At 40.4% G+C, this 14631-nt stretch overlaps 1 protein-coding gene across 2 annotated transcripts in view; it reads left to right on the top strand.

Annotated features, from left to right (window-relative positions):
• The window catches only part of LOC126184565 (oxysterol-binding protein-related protein 8), a 211549-nt gene that overhangs the window by 146016 nt on the left and 50902 nt on the right, over positions 1-14631 (top strand). For both annotated transcript variants that reach the window (XM_049926994.1, XM_049926993.1), the window contains exon 13: positions 6614-6810. In XM_049926994.1, the coding sequence (XP_049782951.1) occupies positions 6614-6810 (197 nt within the window). The remainder of the gene's footprint in view (positions 1-6613; positions 6811-14631) is intronic.

The raw sequence follows: 14631 nt of genomic DNA, 5'->3' as shown, positions 1-14631 counted from the left end.
TGCAGCTCTCCATGCTACTCTATCCTGTGCAAGCTTCATCATCTCCCAGTACCTACTGCAGCCTACATCCTTCTGAATCTGCTGAGTGTATTCATCTCTTGGTCTCCCTCTACTATTTTTACCCTCCCTGCTGCCCTCCAGTACTACATTGGTGATCCCTTGATGCCTCAGAACATGTCCTACCAACCGATCCCTTCTTCTAGTCAAGTTGTGCCACAAACTCCTCTTCTCCCCAATCCTATTCAATACCTCCTCATTAATTATGTGATCTACCCATCTAATCTTCAGCATTCTTCTATAGCACCACATTACGAAAGCTTCTATTCTCTTCTTGTATAAACTATTTATCATTCATGTTTCACTTCCATACATGGCTACACTCCATACAAATACTTTGAGAAACGATTTCCTGACACTTAAATCAATACTCAATGTTAACAAATTTCTCTTCTTCAGAAACGCTTTCCTTGCCATTGCCAGTCTACATTTTATATCCTCTCTACTTCGACCATCATCAGTTATTTTGCTCCCCAAATAGCAAAACACCTTTACTACTTTAAGTGTCTCATATCCTAATCTAATTCCCTCAGCATCACCCGACTTAATTCGACTACATTCCATTATCCTCATTTTGCTTTCGTTGATGTTCATCTTATACCCTCCTTTCAAGACACTGTCTATTCTCTTCAACTGCTCTTCCAAGTCCTTTGCTTTCTTTGACAGAATTACAATGTCATCGGTGAACCTCAAAGTTTTTATTTCTTCTCCATGGACTTTAATACCTACTCCGAATTTTTTTTTTTTTTTTTGTTTCCTTTACTGCTTGCTCAATATACACGTTGAATAGCATCGGGGAGAGGCTACAACCCTGTCCCACTCCCTTCCCAACCACTGCTTCCCTTTCATGCCCCTCGACTCTTGTAACTGCCATCTGCTTTCTGTACAAATTGTAAATAGCCTTTCGTTCCCTTTCAGTGCTCTGTCAAACTCTTCACGCACTATCATATCTCCCATTTCATCTTCATCTACATCCTCTTCCATTTCCATAATATTGTCCTCAAGAACACATCCCTGTACAGACCCTCTATATACTCCTTCCACCTTTCTGCTTTCCCTTCTTTGCTTAGAACTGGGTTTCCATCAGAGCTCTTGATATTCATGCAAGTGCTTCTCTTTTCCCCAAAGGTCTCTTTAATTTTCCTGCAGGCAGTATCTATCTTACCCCCTCGTGAGATAAGCCCCTACATCCTTACATTTGTCCTCCAGCCATCCCTGCTTAGCCATTTTGCACTTCCTGTCAATCTCATTTTTGAGACTTTTGTATTCCTTTTTGCCTGCTTCACTTACTGCATTTTTGTATTTTCTCCTTTCATTCAATTAAATTCAGTATCTCCTCTGTTACTCAAGGATTTCTACTAGCCCTCTTATTTTTACCTACTTGATCCTCTGCTGCCTTCACTACTTCATCCCTCAAAGCTACCCATTCTTCTTCTACTGTATTTCTTTCCCTCATTCCTGTCAATTGTTCCCTTATGCTCTCCCTGAAACTCTGTACAACCTCTGGTTCTTTCAGTTTATCCAGGTCCCATCTCCTTAAATTTCCACCTTTTTGCACTTTGTTCAGTTTTAATCTACAGTTCATAACCAATAGATTGTGGTCAGAATCCACATCTGCCCCTGGAAATGTCTTACAATTTAAAACCTGGTTCCTAAATATCTGTCTTACCATTATATAATCTATCTGAAACCTTCTAGTATCTCCAGGGTTCTTCCATATATACAATTTTCTTTCATGATTCTTGAACCAAGTGTTAGCTATGATTAAGTTATGCTCTGTGCAAAATTCTACCAGGCGGCTTCCTCTTTCATTTCTTAGCCCCAATCTATATTCACCTATAACGTTTCCTTCTCTTCCTTTTCCTACTGTCGAATTCGAGTCACCCATGACTATTAAATTTTCTTCTCCCTTCACTACCTGAGTAATTTCTTTCATCTCATCATACATTTCATCAATTTCTTCATCATCTTCAGAGCTAGTTGGCATATAAACTTGTACTACTGTAGTAGGCGTGGACTTCGTGTCTATCTTGGCCACAATAATGCGTTCACTACGCTGTTTGTAGTGGCTTACCCACACTCCTATTTTTTATTCATTATTAAACCTACTCCTGCATTACCCCTATTTGATTTTGTATTTATAACCCTGTATTCACCTGGCCAAAAGTCTTGTTCCTCCTGCCACCGAACTTCACTAATTCCACTATATCTAACTTTAACCTATCCATTTCCCTTTTTACATTTTCTAACCTACCTGCCCGATTAAGGGATCTGACATTCCACGCTCCGATCCACAGAACGCCAGTTTTCTTTCTCCTGACGACGACGTCCTCCTGAGTAGTCTCCGCCCGGAGATCCGAATGGGGGACTATTTTACCTCCGGAATATTTTACCCAAGAGGACGCCATCATCATTTAATCATAGAGTAAAGCTGCATGCCCTCGGGAAAAATTACGGCTGTAGTTTCCACTTGCTTTCAGCCGTTCGCAGTACCACAACAGCAAGGCCATTTTGGTTAGTGTTACACGGCCAGATCAATCAATCATCCAGACTGTTGCCCCTGCAACTACTGAAAAGGCTGCTGCCCCTCTTCAGGAACCATACGTTTGTCTGGCCTCTCAACAGATACCCCTCCGTTGTGGTTGCACCTACGGTATGGCTATCTGCATCGTTGAGGCACGCAAGCCTCCCCACCAACGGCAAGGTCCTTGTTTCATGGGAGGGGGGGGGGGGGGGGGGGGTGAAGATAAAAGGCAGCAAAAGGAAAGCTGAAGTTCTAAATTTCACATTTAAGAAATCATACATGCTGTAGGATCATACAAATGTACCTCATTTACTGTTGTGCAGACTCCTGCATAGGATCCATTGAAATAGGTATACACAGCATAGAGAAGCAACTGAATGATTTTAAAACAAATAAGTCACCAGGACCAGATGGTATTTCAGTTCAGTTTTACAGAGAGTATTCTGCGGCATTGGTCTCTTACAAATAGCTTGCATTTATAGCGAATTTCATGCCCAGTGCAAAATCGAAAATGGCTGGAAAAAAGTGCAGGTGACTCCTGTATACAAGAAAGGTAAAAGAACAGACCTGGGCCATTACAGGCCAGTATCCTTAACTTCAGTTTGCTGCAGAATTTTTGAACACCTTCAGAGTTCATATTTAATAAATTTCATTGAGACAGAAAAGCTTCTGTTACCAAATCAGCACAGATTTAGAAAGCATCTCTCATGTGAAACTAGGCTTACCTTTTCTCACATGATATCATACAAACCATGGATGAAGGGTAACGGGCAGATTCCATATGCCTTAATTCCCACGATATGTTTTGACATGGTGCCCTACTGCAAACTTTTGATGAAGGTCCAAGCATGCGGTTTAGGTTTACAGATATGAGTGGCTCAAAGACTTTTCAAGTAATAGAATCCAGTACATTGTCCTTGACAGTGAGTGTTCATCAGCGACAAAGGTGTTGTCAGTAATGCCGCAAGGGAATGTCATAGGACCCTATTTATTCTCTATATACATAAATGATCTGTCAGACAGGGCAAGTAGACATTTACAGCTGTTTGCTGATAATGCTGTGGTGTACAGGTAGGTGTTGTCGTTAAGGGACTGTGAAAGTATACAGTATGACTTGTAGGGAATTTGTAGTTGGTGTGGTGAATGGCAGCTTATCCTAAATATAGAAAAATGTAAATTAATGCGTATAAGTAGGAAAAACAATCTTGTGCCATTCAAATACAGCATTTGTAGTGTGCCGCTTGACACATTCACATTCATTAAATATCTAGGCATAACATTTCAAAGCGATAAGACATGGAATGAGCATGTAAGGTTGGTAGTAGGGAAGGTAAATACTCTGCTTCATTCTATTGGGAGAATTTTGGGAAAGTGTAGGTTATCCATAAAGGAGACTGCATTTAGAACACTGGTGCAACCCATTCTTGAGTAATGTTAGATTGTTTGGGATCCCCACCAGGCACAATTAAAGCAAGACATCACACCAATTCAGGGATGTGCTGCTAGATTTGTTACCTGTAGGTTTCATCAGCATGAATGTATTGCAGAGATGCTTCGTGAACTGAAATGGGAATCCCTGGAGGGAAGATGATGCTCTTTTTGTGAGGCACTATTACAAAAATTTAAAGAAGCAGCATTTGAGGCAGACTGCAGAACCATTCTACTGCCACCAACATAAATTTCACATAAGGACCACAAAGATAAGATGCAAGAAAGTAGGGCTCACACAGTGGCTTTTACAGAGACTTGTTTCCCTCGCTCTATTTGTAAGTGGAACAGTACCCTCCATCATGCACCATATGGTGGCTTGCGAAGTATTTATGTAGATATAGAGGTGCTGAGAAAAACTTTAATGGCAGATACTTGAACATAATCACAAACTAAACCTGCAAAGCCTACTTACAAAGTTTCAAGAGCCAGCTCCGAGTGAGGACTCTAGGAGTGTACTACAACCCCCTTTGCATCTTTTCTACAGGGACTGCAAAGACAAGATTAGACTAAGGTATTAAAGCAATCATTCTTCCCACGGTCCTTATGCAAATGGAACAGGAGATGTACCCATTGTCATATAGTTCAGTGATTTACAGAGTATAGATGTAGATACAGAAACAGCATTACTGTACTTATTCCTCTGAGCCTTTGTGCTATTGTGGCTACATGCTATTAAATCCTGAAGAACAGCTACAGCAGCTGGGGTGACCTTAAAGCTTAAATTTACTGCATGAAGTGCCACAGTGCTTTAAGAGGCTGAAATCATATCTGAGAGGAGCGGTGTGTGTTGTATGTGCACATGCGTATGCAAATGTGTTTGGAATGTGTGGGTGTGCGCATGCATGCATGCATAATCTTAGGTGTGTATGTGCTCAACAAAAGGGTGGTAAATTAAATTGTTGGAAATGTTGTCATGTTTATGAGGTGTGTTCATAAGGAAAGGTACGAAACAACACTGTGGGTATAACTGAAATCTTTATTCAAAAGTAATTGCAAGTGGCCTGAGCACAACTATGTCACTGTCTCATGAGCTGAACGATTCCCTGTTCCCAGAATTCCTGTGGCTGTGACAGGAGTGATTCCTCCACTATGTTCTTCACTTTCTCCCACATGAACTTGGCCATTGCACTTTGTGTGACGTTTGAGATGTGTGGACACATGTTATCATGGAGCAGAATCACCCCTTCCATGTGCAGCCCAGGCCATTTGCTCCTGATTGACTTACATTAGGCTATGAAATGTCACAGTACGTGTCACTGTTAGGGGTTTTTCTGTGCTCAAGAAATTTGATGAGTATTGGACCTCAGACATCGAAAAAGTCAATGAGGGCGTGGCTTTCAGTTTTTTAGGCTGAGGTGATGACACTACATTTGTGTCTCTAATTGTGTCACTAGGTTATCCCAAAGCAGCATATGCAAATTTCAAATGGTTTGGTTGTTATTACATTTTATACCTTTTCATTTGAACACTTCTCATAGTTATTTTGTAAGCCTGTCTTTATCTTCATATTTATTCTGTAAATTTCTAATCACATGCTTTACTTTGTCGTACTGTCCTTAACACTTTCATACTGGATGCACAAACTGTGGTGGTACTAATGTAACAGAACTAACCATGTATTCAAAGAATAGCTTCCATTTCCATGAGATGAAATTGTTTCTATTGTGTTCTTAAGTCATAAATAGCATGCTTCAGACATGCCACTGTTGTGCATAATCTATGTTCATACATTTGCTTGTGAGAAGATACAGTGCTCAACCTATAAGTAAATTGCTTCAAATACTTTATAAGTAATGTGCACAACATTCTTAACAAACAGGGCTGTTGAATGAGATTAGTCCTATTTTCATGTAGGCTGTTCTTTTCCTTCAATTCTTCACTGCATCAGCCTGCAGTTTTCACGGCAGTAACACATGCTAGGGAAGTACACTGAAAAAAATTCACACATTGGTAGTTAAACATTACAGCCTAATTCTCACTTACTGCAAACAACCGGAAGATGTGTAGTTTTAATCAGTGGAAGCTTTAATTTTGCTATTTTAGAGATTTCTGTGTTACGTGCTACTGTGTAAATGTTAGCAGCATGGTTAAAGTCTCTAAACAGTGCTTTTCAACAGGCTTCAGGATCAGAATATCAATTTTGTATTAAATGGTTGAACACTGCATGTATGTAAAATGTGTATTCATTTCTTGCCTGTTGTAGTATGGCAATATTGCATGTTTTTGAACACATAATACTAATTAGTCTATCAATTTGAAAAAAAAAAAACATTTACTCATTAACAAGATGGTTATTGTTTCATAATGTTTTTAATTACTGTCAAAGCATTCAGTGCTGCATCAAAATTCCAGTTACAAAATTTGTATTAGAATATTGCATAACTGGCACAGTAAAATAGGTGGAGATAAAATGCCAATTAATGTGCTATTTTCTTTTTCTGTCATCAGTACACAGAAGAGGAATCCTTTCACATAATACTTTTGTCTTGATTTGTTTCCAACACCTTAATAGTGACATAATTACTCATTTATTGATTATAGGGAATTCTACATCAGCTATTTTAGATGGAGTGGCTGTTCTAACATTCCTTCCACGTGGTGAAGACTATAGCATTACCATACCGTATGCACATTGTAAAGGTATCCTCATGGGAACACTAACTATGGAATTGGGTGGGAAGGTCACAATAGAATGTGAAAAAACAGGATACCGCACTGAAATTGAGTTCAAATTGAAGGTTGGTGTTATCTTTTTTAACGTTACTATAAAAATTATTTTTTGTTAGAGTATTATGAAAATAATTGTAGGAGACAGTCCAAAAGTTTTGTTGGCTGTGAAGTAATAACTAACACTTCTGGTGTTTGTATTGCATTGTAAAGCACCAATGTAACCTTTTATGCACTACTGATGGTGAAAAACTGCAACACAAAGAAGGATACATGTGACTGAAATGAATTTCATTTAACTTACTAGATGTATGGTAATAGGCAAATCATTAGGATTACAAAACTATACACAATCTCTGACTTCAAGACTTTTGCATGGTGTGAAGCTTCCACGCAATGAAAACGGAGCCTTAACATTAATGTTAATGTCAAAGAATCAGAGAGTCCACATATATAGCTGGCGAATGCTCTTCCGTGTGCTTTGTGTAAGAGCTCATAGAGTGTGGAGGCTTGTCATGAACAAATTGCTGACAAAGCCATTCCTCATCAACCTTCCTCTCCTGTGTGTGTGTGTGGGGGGGGGGGGGGGGGCACACTCCTGTGTGTGTGTGGGGGGGGGGGGGGGGAGGGGGGGGGGGGCACACGTAGCTGCCTGCCAGAGTGTAGAAGATTTTTGTGCATTTCCCGGTACATGTACCTATGCATAATTCTACTAACATGTGGCATGTGGATTTTCCTGGAAGACGGGCAGTACTTCACCCTATAAAACCTACATAATTAGTGTTTCCTCTTAATACTTTGTAGAAACAGAAATTGCTTGTTTTGTCCAGTGGCACTGTACTGCTGAACAATGCAGGCTGCCTTACAGTGGTTACCATGGTAGCACCTGACAGGCCATCCCTGTAGCACAGATTGATCAGGACCAGTCAAATACTACAAACTTAGTCTGTAGGCTCAGACTGAGCCACACCCAACACAGTGCTCCACCACCACCACCACTGTGGACAAAAGTGTAAAATTTGTTATGGTCACTAAAACAGGATGATAGCCATTGTGTGTGATGGTCACAGCACAAGGTGCAGTGTGTGTTTGTCACTACTGTTTGTACATTATTGCACACTTTATATTTATATGATGGCATTCTTACATATCAAATTCTAACAGCCAACTAGATGCTGTAAGACTAGAGGCCTGTTTAACACTGAAGTCATTTTACAGGAATCTTGAATATAGAAAATTTTATGATTAGTAGAAGGAATTTGCTAATAATACATATGCTGCATGATCTCTATTGCTCCAGAAGATAATTTTGTAAAGGAGTGAGGAGTGAAAGAATGCAAAATACAGTTTAGCTCTTTAGCTGTTTAGCACAAAACATGGCAAATTATACTTCTTGATTGATTAAATAATGAATTAGTTGTTTGTTTATTCACAGATCATTTGTGTAATGATAGATGACACATTAGCTAAATAAAATCAAAAACTTAAGTAGAATTAATGAAGTCATAGACATACAATTCAATACAGGCCTGCATTTATAGAGTGCTCTTTCTTTATATACACACTCATAAATGAGTTAGCAAACATTTTATGCATTAAATGAAATGAAATCTCATTCTTGTTCCTTGATCATAGATAAATTTGTTCGTGTAAAAATACTAGTTTTTCATGATGTATTGACTAATATATTTACACTGAGGTGACAAAAATCATGCGATAGCAATATGCATGTATACAGATGGTCTTAGTATTGTGTAAAAGAGATATGAAACAGCATAGCATTGACAGAGCTGTCATTTGTACTCAGATGATTCATGTGAAAACATTTCAAACGTGATTATGGCCACATGACGGGAACTAACGGACTCCGAACACGGAATGGTACAGTTGGAGCCGGATGCATGAGATACTCCATTTCAGAAATCATTAGATAATTCAGTATTCCAAGATCCACAGTGTCAAGAGTGTGCCAAGAATACCAATTTCAGGCATTACCTCTCACCACAGACACCACAGTGGCTAACGGCCTTCAGAGAGCAGCAGCATTTGCGTAGCATTGTCAGTGCTAAAGAGAAGCATCACTACATGAAATTACCACAGGAATCAATGTGGAACATATTACAAACATATCCTTTAAGTCAATACTGTGAAATCAGGCATTACTGGGCTACGGGAGCAGCCAACCAATGTGAGTCTCTTTGCTAAAAGCACAACATTGCCTGCAGCACCTCTTGTGGGCTCATGACCATATCGGTTTGACCCTAGTTGACTGAAAAGCCATACTCTGATCAGATAAGTCCTGATTTCAGTTGATAAGAGTGTATGGTAGGGTTAGGGTGTGACACAGACCCCGAGAAGCCATGGACCAAATTTTTCAACAAGGCACTGTGCAAGCATGTGGTGGCTCCATAATGGTGTGAGCCATGTTTACTGGACTGGCTCCTCTGGTCCAGCTTAACTGATCATTGACTGGAAATGGTCATGTTCGGCTGCTTGGAGACCATTTGCAACCGTTGATGGACTTCATGTTCCCAAACAATGACATCATGTCGCCAGGCCACAATTGTTCATGATTGGCTTGAAGAATGCACTGGACAATTCGAGTGAATGATGTGGCCAACCAGATCATCCAACATAAATTTCATCAAACATTTATGCGACATAATTGAGAGGTCAGTTTGTGCACAACATCCTGCACCAGAATCACTCCCCCAATTATGGACAGCTATAGAGGCAGCACGGCTCAATATTTCTGCAGTGGAGTTCCAATGGCTTGAGTCCATGCCACATTGAGCTGCTGCACTATGCTGTGCAAAAGGTGGCCTGACAAAATACACTCCTGGAAATTGAAATAAGAACACCGTGAATTCATTGTCCCAGGAAGGGGAAACTTTATTGACACATTCCTGGGGTCAGATACATCACAGGATCACACTGACAGAACCACAGGCACATAAACACAGGCAACAGAGCATGCACAATGTCGGCACTAGTACAGTGTATATCCACCTTTCGCAGCAATGCAGGCTACTATTCTCCCATGGAGACGATCGTAGAGATGCTGGATGTAGTCCTGTGGAACGGCTTGCCATGCCATTTCCACCTGGCGCCTCAGTTGGACCAGCGTTCATGCTGGACGTGCAGACCGCGTGAGACGACGCTTCATCCAGTCCCAAACATGCTCAAGGGGGGACAGATCCGGGTAGTTGACTTACACCTTCTAGAGCACGTTGGGTGGCACGGGATACATGCGGACGTGCATTGTCCTGTTGGAACAGCAAGTTCCCTTGCCGGTCTAGGAATGGTAGAACGATGGGTTCGATGACGGTTTGGATGTACCGTGCACTATTCAGTGTCCCCTCGACGATCACCAGTGGTGTACGGCCAGTGTAGGAGATCACTCCCCACACCATTTTGCCGGGTGTTGGCCCTGTGTGCCTCGGTCGTATGCAGTCCTGATTGTGGCGCTCACCTGCACGGCGCCAAACACGCATACGACCATCATTGGCACCAAGGCAGAAGCGACTCTCATCGCTGAAGACGACACGTCTCCATTCACGCCTGTCGCGACACCACTGGCGGCGGGCTGCACGATGTTGGGGCGTGAGCGGAAGATGGCCTAACGGTGTGCGGGACCATAGCCCAGCTTCATGGAGACGGTTGCGAATGGTCCTTGCCGATACCCCAGGAGCAACAGTGTCCCTAATTTGCTGGGAAGTGGCGGTGCGGTCCCCTACGGCACTGCGTAGGATCCTACGGTCTTGGCGTGCATCCGTGCGTCGCTGCAGTCCGGTCCCAGGTCGACGGGCACGTGCACCTTCCGCCGACCACTGGCAACAACATCGATGTACTGTGGAGACCTCACGCCCCACGTGTTGAGCAATTCGGCGGTACGTCCAGCCGGCCTCCCACATGCCCACTATACGCCCTCGCTCAAAGTCCGTCAACTGCACATACGGTTCACGTCCACGCTGTCGCGGCATGCTACCAGTGTTAAAGACTGCGATGGAGCTCCGTATGCCATGGCAAACTGGCTGACACTGACGGCGGCGGTGCACAAATGCTGCGCAGCTAGCGCCATTCGACGGCCAACACCGCGGTTCCTGCTGTGTCCGCTGTGCCGTGCGTGTGATCATTGCTTGTACAGCCCTCTTGCAGTGTCCGGAGCAAGTATGGTGGGTCTGACACACCGGTGTCAATGTGTTATTTTTTCCATTTCCAGGAGTGTATTACAAGGTACCCCATGACTTCTGTCATGTCAGCGTACAAGCTGCGGCTAGACTCTCCAACTTTTAAAACATGTTTTCATAATGAGCCTGATAGTTGTTTTTAATTATTTTGTTTGTAACCTTTTTCTGTAAATTTTAAATTGTGTTCTTCTTTATTAATTTGTTTGTATGTTAACTCAATTATTATGTGTTGTCGGGGACTTTGACACATTGTTTCATTTAGTGTATGACCATGAAAGTCTACATGTGGTACCAGAAACCTGTTTTATTTGATAGTATGTACTATGCCATTAAGACATAAACTGTTTGCTGTGAATCAGGTCTAGTTCTGTTTGGATATCATCTGGTCTGTGTGTGTTGCGGTGGCATTTGGACCCTCAATTAGTATGCTTGTGTATGTGCAGTTTATTGAAGTCTATTGGAGATAATTTATGTAGATCTCAGATTTGTATTATGAATGTGGGTCTCCCAGCATGGAAAATACTGTTACAACAAAATACTATAGTTTCCAAAGAAAAGTTTTGTAGGACTCCATTTGTGAAGTCATACATGCCTTTCTCTGTAGAGAAGCTTAACTGAAAGGTGATTAACAAATTCAGATTGGAAAAATGAATCCATATTCTAAAGTCAGACAAAACTACCATAGACAGAAGAATTAAAGTTTTCTAGTAACTTATTTTCCCGTGAAGAACTTTTTTTTTTTTTTTTTTTTTTTTTTTTTTTTTTTTTTTTTTTTTTACATATGTCCAAGGGTGGTTAACGTTGTGTCTGTTGAAGTAAATATAATGCATCTGAATACAATTTTATTTTTCTGTTTCAGAAATTACAAATGAGTTTGATTACAAGAATAAAGACGCACCTACTTCGTAATGAAACTCAGTAATAATGCTGTATATAAGTAATGCACTTTAGGTATTGTACAACGGGAAATAAACATCTTCTGAAAGAATGTAAATGACTTAGAAAGTGAAGTAAACATGAAATAAACACCACCAATTGCAATTTTCGTTGCCTACTTTTGCAGCCCTTTACAGTGCCGGCACCTTTTACACCTTATTGCCCATTTACGCATCCTAAAAAGGAATACAAAAATTCACACAGATTGGCAAGTGCTGCCACCTTTTATCAGATGATGCAAGAAAATTATATAGTGATCAGTTTTCTTTGCTGCTTCTAGAATAGATGAATATAACTACCCCATCTCCCAATCCAGCTCCACCTGTTATGATTGGGTATTCTCAGGATCTGAGAGTTTTTTTTTTCCCCTCCACCACTCCTCTTACGTAGTGTTGCCTACTGATGTTAAACCTGATAAGCAGATCTGAAAGACTAAATAAATTCATTATGCAATTGAAATTGAATTAGTAGTAAAGACTGACTCGGTTTGCGCAAATACTTGCAACTGTGGACAATAAATCAAAACAAGATATTGAACAAAACCATTGCAATGATGTGTTATTTGTCTCCAAAGTCTAGCATACACTGGTGCTGACATATTTGTGGCCTAAAGTAGTGTAGTTGCTACCAGTTCAGAATGTGGCTTCTGAGAGGCAGATTACCGGATAGTAATAAATTACAGATAGTGAATAAAGTGGCTTTTGTAACTTGTAGTGCTGCTGTATTTCTATCATTTGTCTTTTGTTCTTCTCCAGTCAATCTGCCAAAACACAAAGTGAGCACAATAAGGGTGTGTGGCTGTAGTGAAATGTTTAGTAATGGCAGTACACTATTGAGAGTGATGAATCTGTATGTTAGGTACCATACAGTGTTTGTGATGTCTGAATTACAATTGATGGAAAACATCAGCCACATTATACACTGAGTGAAAATCAAAATGCAAATTTAGAATGGGGAAATTCTGTGGCAAAAGTGAGATAGGGCAGCTGTTTATTGATAATGCATTACATCAAGTAGTAGAAAATATACTGGGAAATAAAGCCCTGATGATGGTACCTTAAAGTAGTATGAAGAAAAAAGACACTAACCAGATGGCTATTAACTCATAATCCATGATTTTTTACCCCAAATGCAGATGGGCAGAATAGTTACATATTGAATAATTCAGTGAGGCCCTTCTCCCATTCAGGCTCGGGCTCTGTTTCTCGTGACCGCATTATCAGTGGGACATAAACCCAAACTTCCATCATTTTTACTTCTGGATAGATAACATGTAAAACCTATGCATTTTCTAAAGTCTGTTGTTGAAAAAACTGACAATACTAGCATGATGTACAGTTTCAAGCATGATGTACAGTTTCAGTTATGCATATTATGGTCTGACACAATAATGTATAATTGAGTGTTTTAACAATTTCAGACTGGGCTGTGTATGTGTCAGGCTTCAAACTGGAAGAAAAAGCCACTATCTCCTATAATACAAAACATGTGACTTGTAGTGTGCATGCTTTACACTAAATTTGTGAAACACTGAAAAATTAATACTACTATGCTTAGGAATTTGTGTCTTGTGTTAAAAAAATCATATAAAAACCTCTTGCTGAAATACAAAATAATGTGGAAATTACAGGATTTATTTTACCAACTTTGTCTATCAACACTAGAAGTATACATGGTTTAAATCAGGTGTTTATCTGCAGTCTTTCTCAGAATGCAGAATATGATTTTATGGATGTTGTATCTAGTCTCTCTATAGCTAGAGAAAAGGACAAAGACTGGTTAGGTACATAGGAACATGGACGCTCTTTCCTGGCTAATCATGAAGAAAGTAGCAGACCAGTATTCCAAGGAAAAAGTACACTGGGCTCTGAAGGTTGTGGCTGTGGCGGAGGTGGTGGTGGTGGGTGGTGGTAATAGATGCAGTAGTAGTAGTAGTAGTAGTAGTAGAAGAAGAAGAATTTTACAGGCCTCAGCAGTCCCAATGGAGTCTGAAGACATTAAACCATATTTCATGAACAGTAGTGTATCAGGAAAGGGGGGGGGGGGGGAGGGTCTTTATAGGATCTCCACTGTGTCAACAAAAACCATCCATGCCATGTAACTGTTTCACAAATCAAGATTATAGATGTCAAGATTATAGATGAAGCTGTCTGTACATGCATTCACATTAAACCCATGTATTTGTCTGGTGCATAATCACTACTTTAATTACTATTACAGTTGTATGCAGAAATAGTGGTGTATGGTTTTCTCTTTTAAGAGCAGTCTTTTTGTTCATGTAAAGTGTGGACTGTAATGATAAGGCTCTGCACATGACAGTATCATGATCCAGCCCAGAGTTTAGATTTGAGATGCCATCATTTGTGACCTCATCCCTTTCTGTATATTTTGTGAAGGCACAATATGGTACTACAAGATCACAGGCTAATGATTTTTGTTTCCACAGGTTAAATATGTGTAAACAATGCATCATGGTCTGTAGCCATCATTTGTGTCGTAAAATTTTGAACTCACTAGCAATGAAATAGAAAAGTGCCTTCTTCCATGATATGTAAAGCATGCAAACACTTGAAAACCTCTGTGCATAGTTGTAGTAAGTATATCAAAATCTGCCTTAGGATGCTTTCAAAGTGTGTGAGGAAATGGGACGCTATGTCAGATTGCTTCCTTGGTAGTCTCATAATAAATGCATGCTTTATTCTGCTTTCATGTTTTGTAAATTCTACATGAGATTCATTTGTGACTATGAAGAAGAGCTTCGAGTCT

This window comes from Schistocerca cancellata, chromosome 4 (assembly GCF_023864275.1).
Source record: "Schistocerca cancellata isolate TAMUIC-IGC-003103 chromosome 4, iqSchCanc2.1, whole genome shotgun sequence".
Taxonomy (NCBI): Eukaryota; Metazoa; Arthropoda; class Insecta; order Orthoptera; family Acrididae; genus Schistocerca; species Schistocerca cancellata.
The sequence above is the reverse complement of the archived record's forward strand: the minus strand, read 5'-3'. Positions and strand labels throughout refer to the sequence as shown.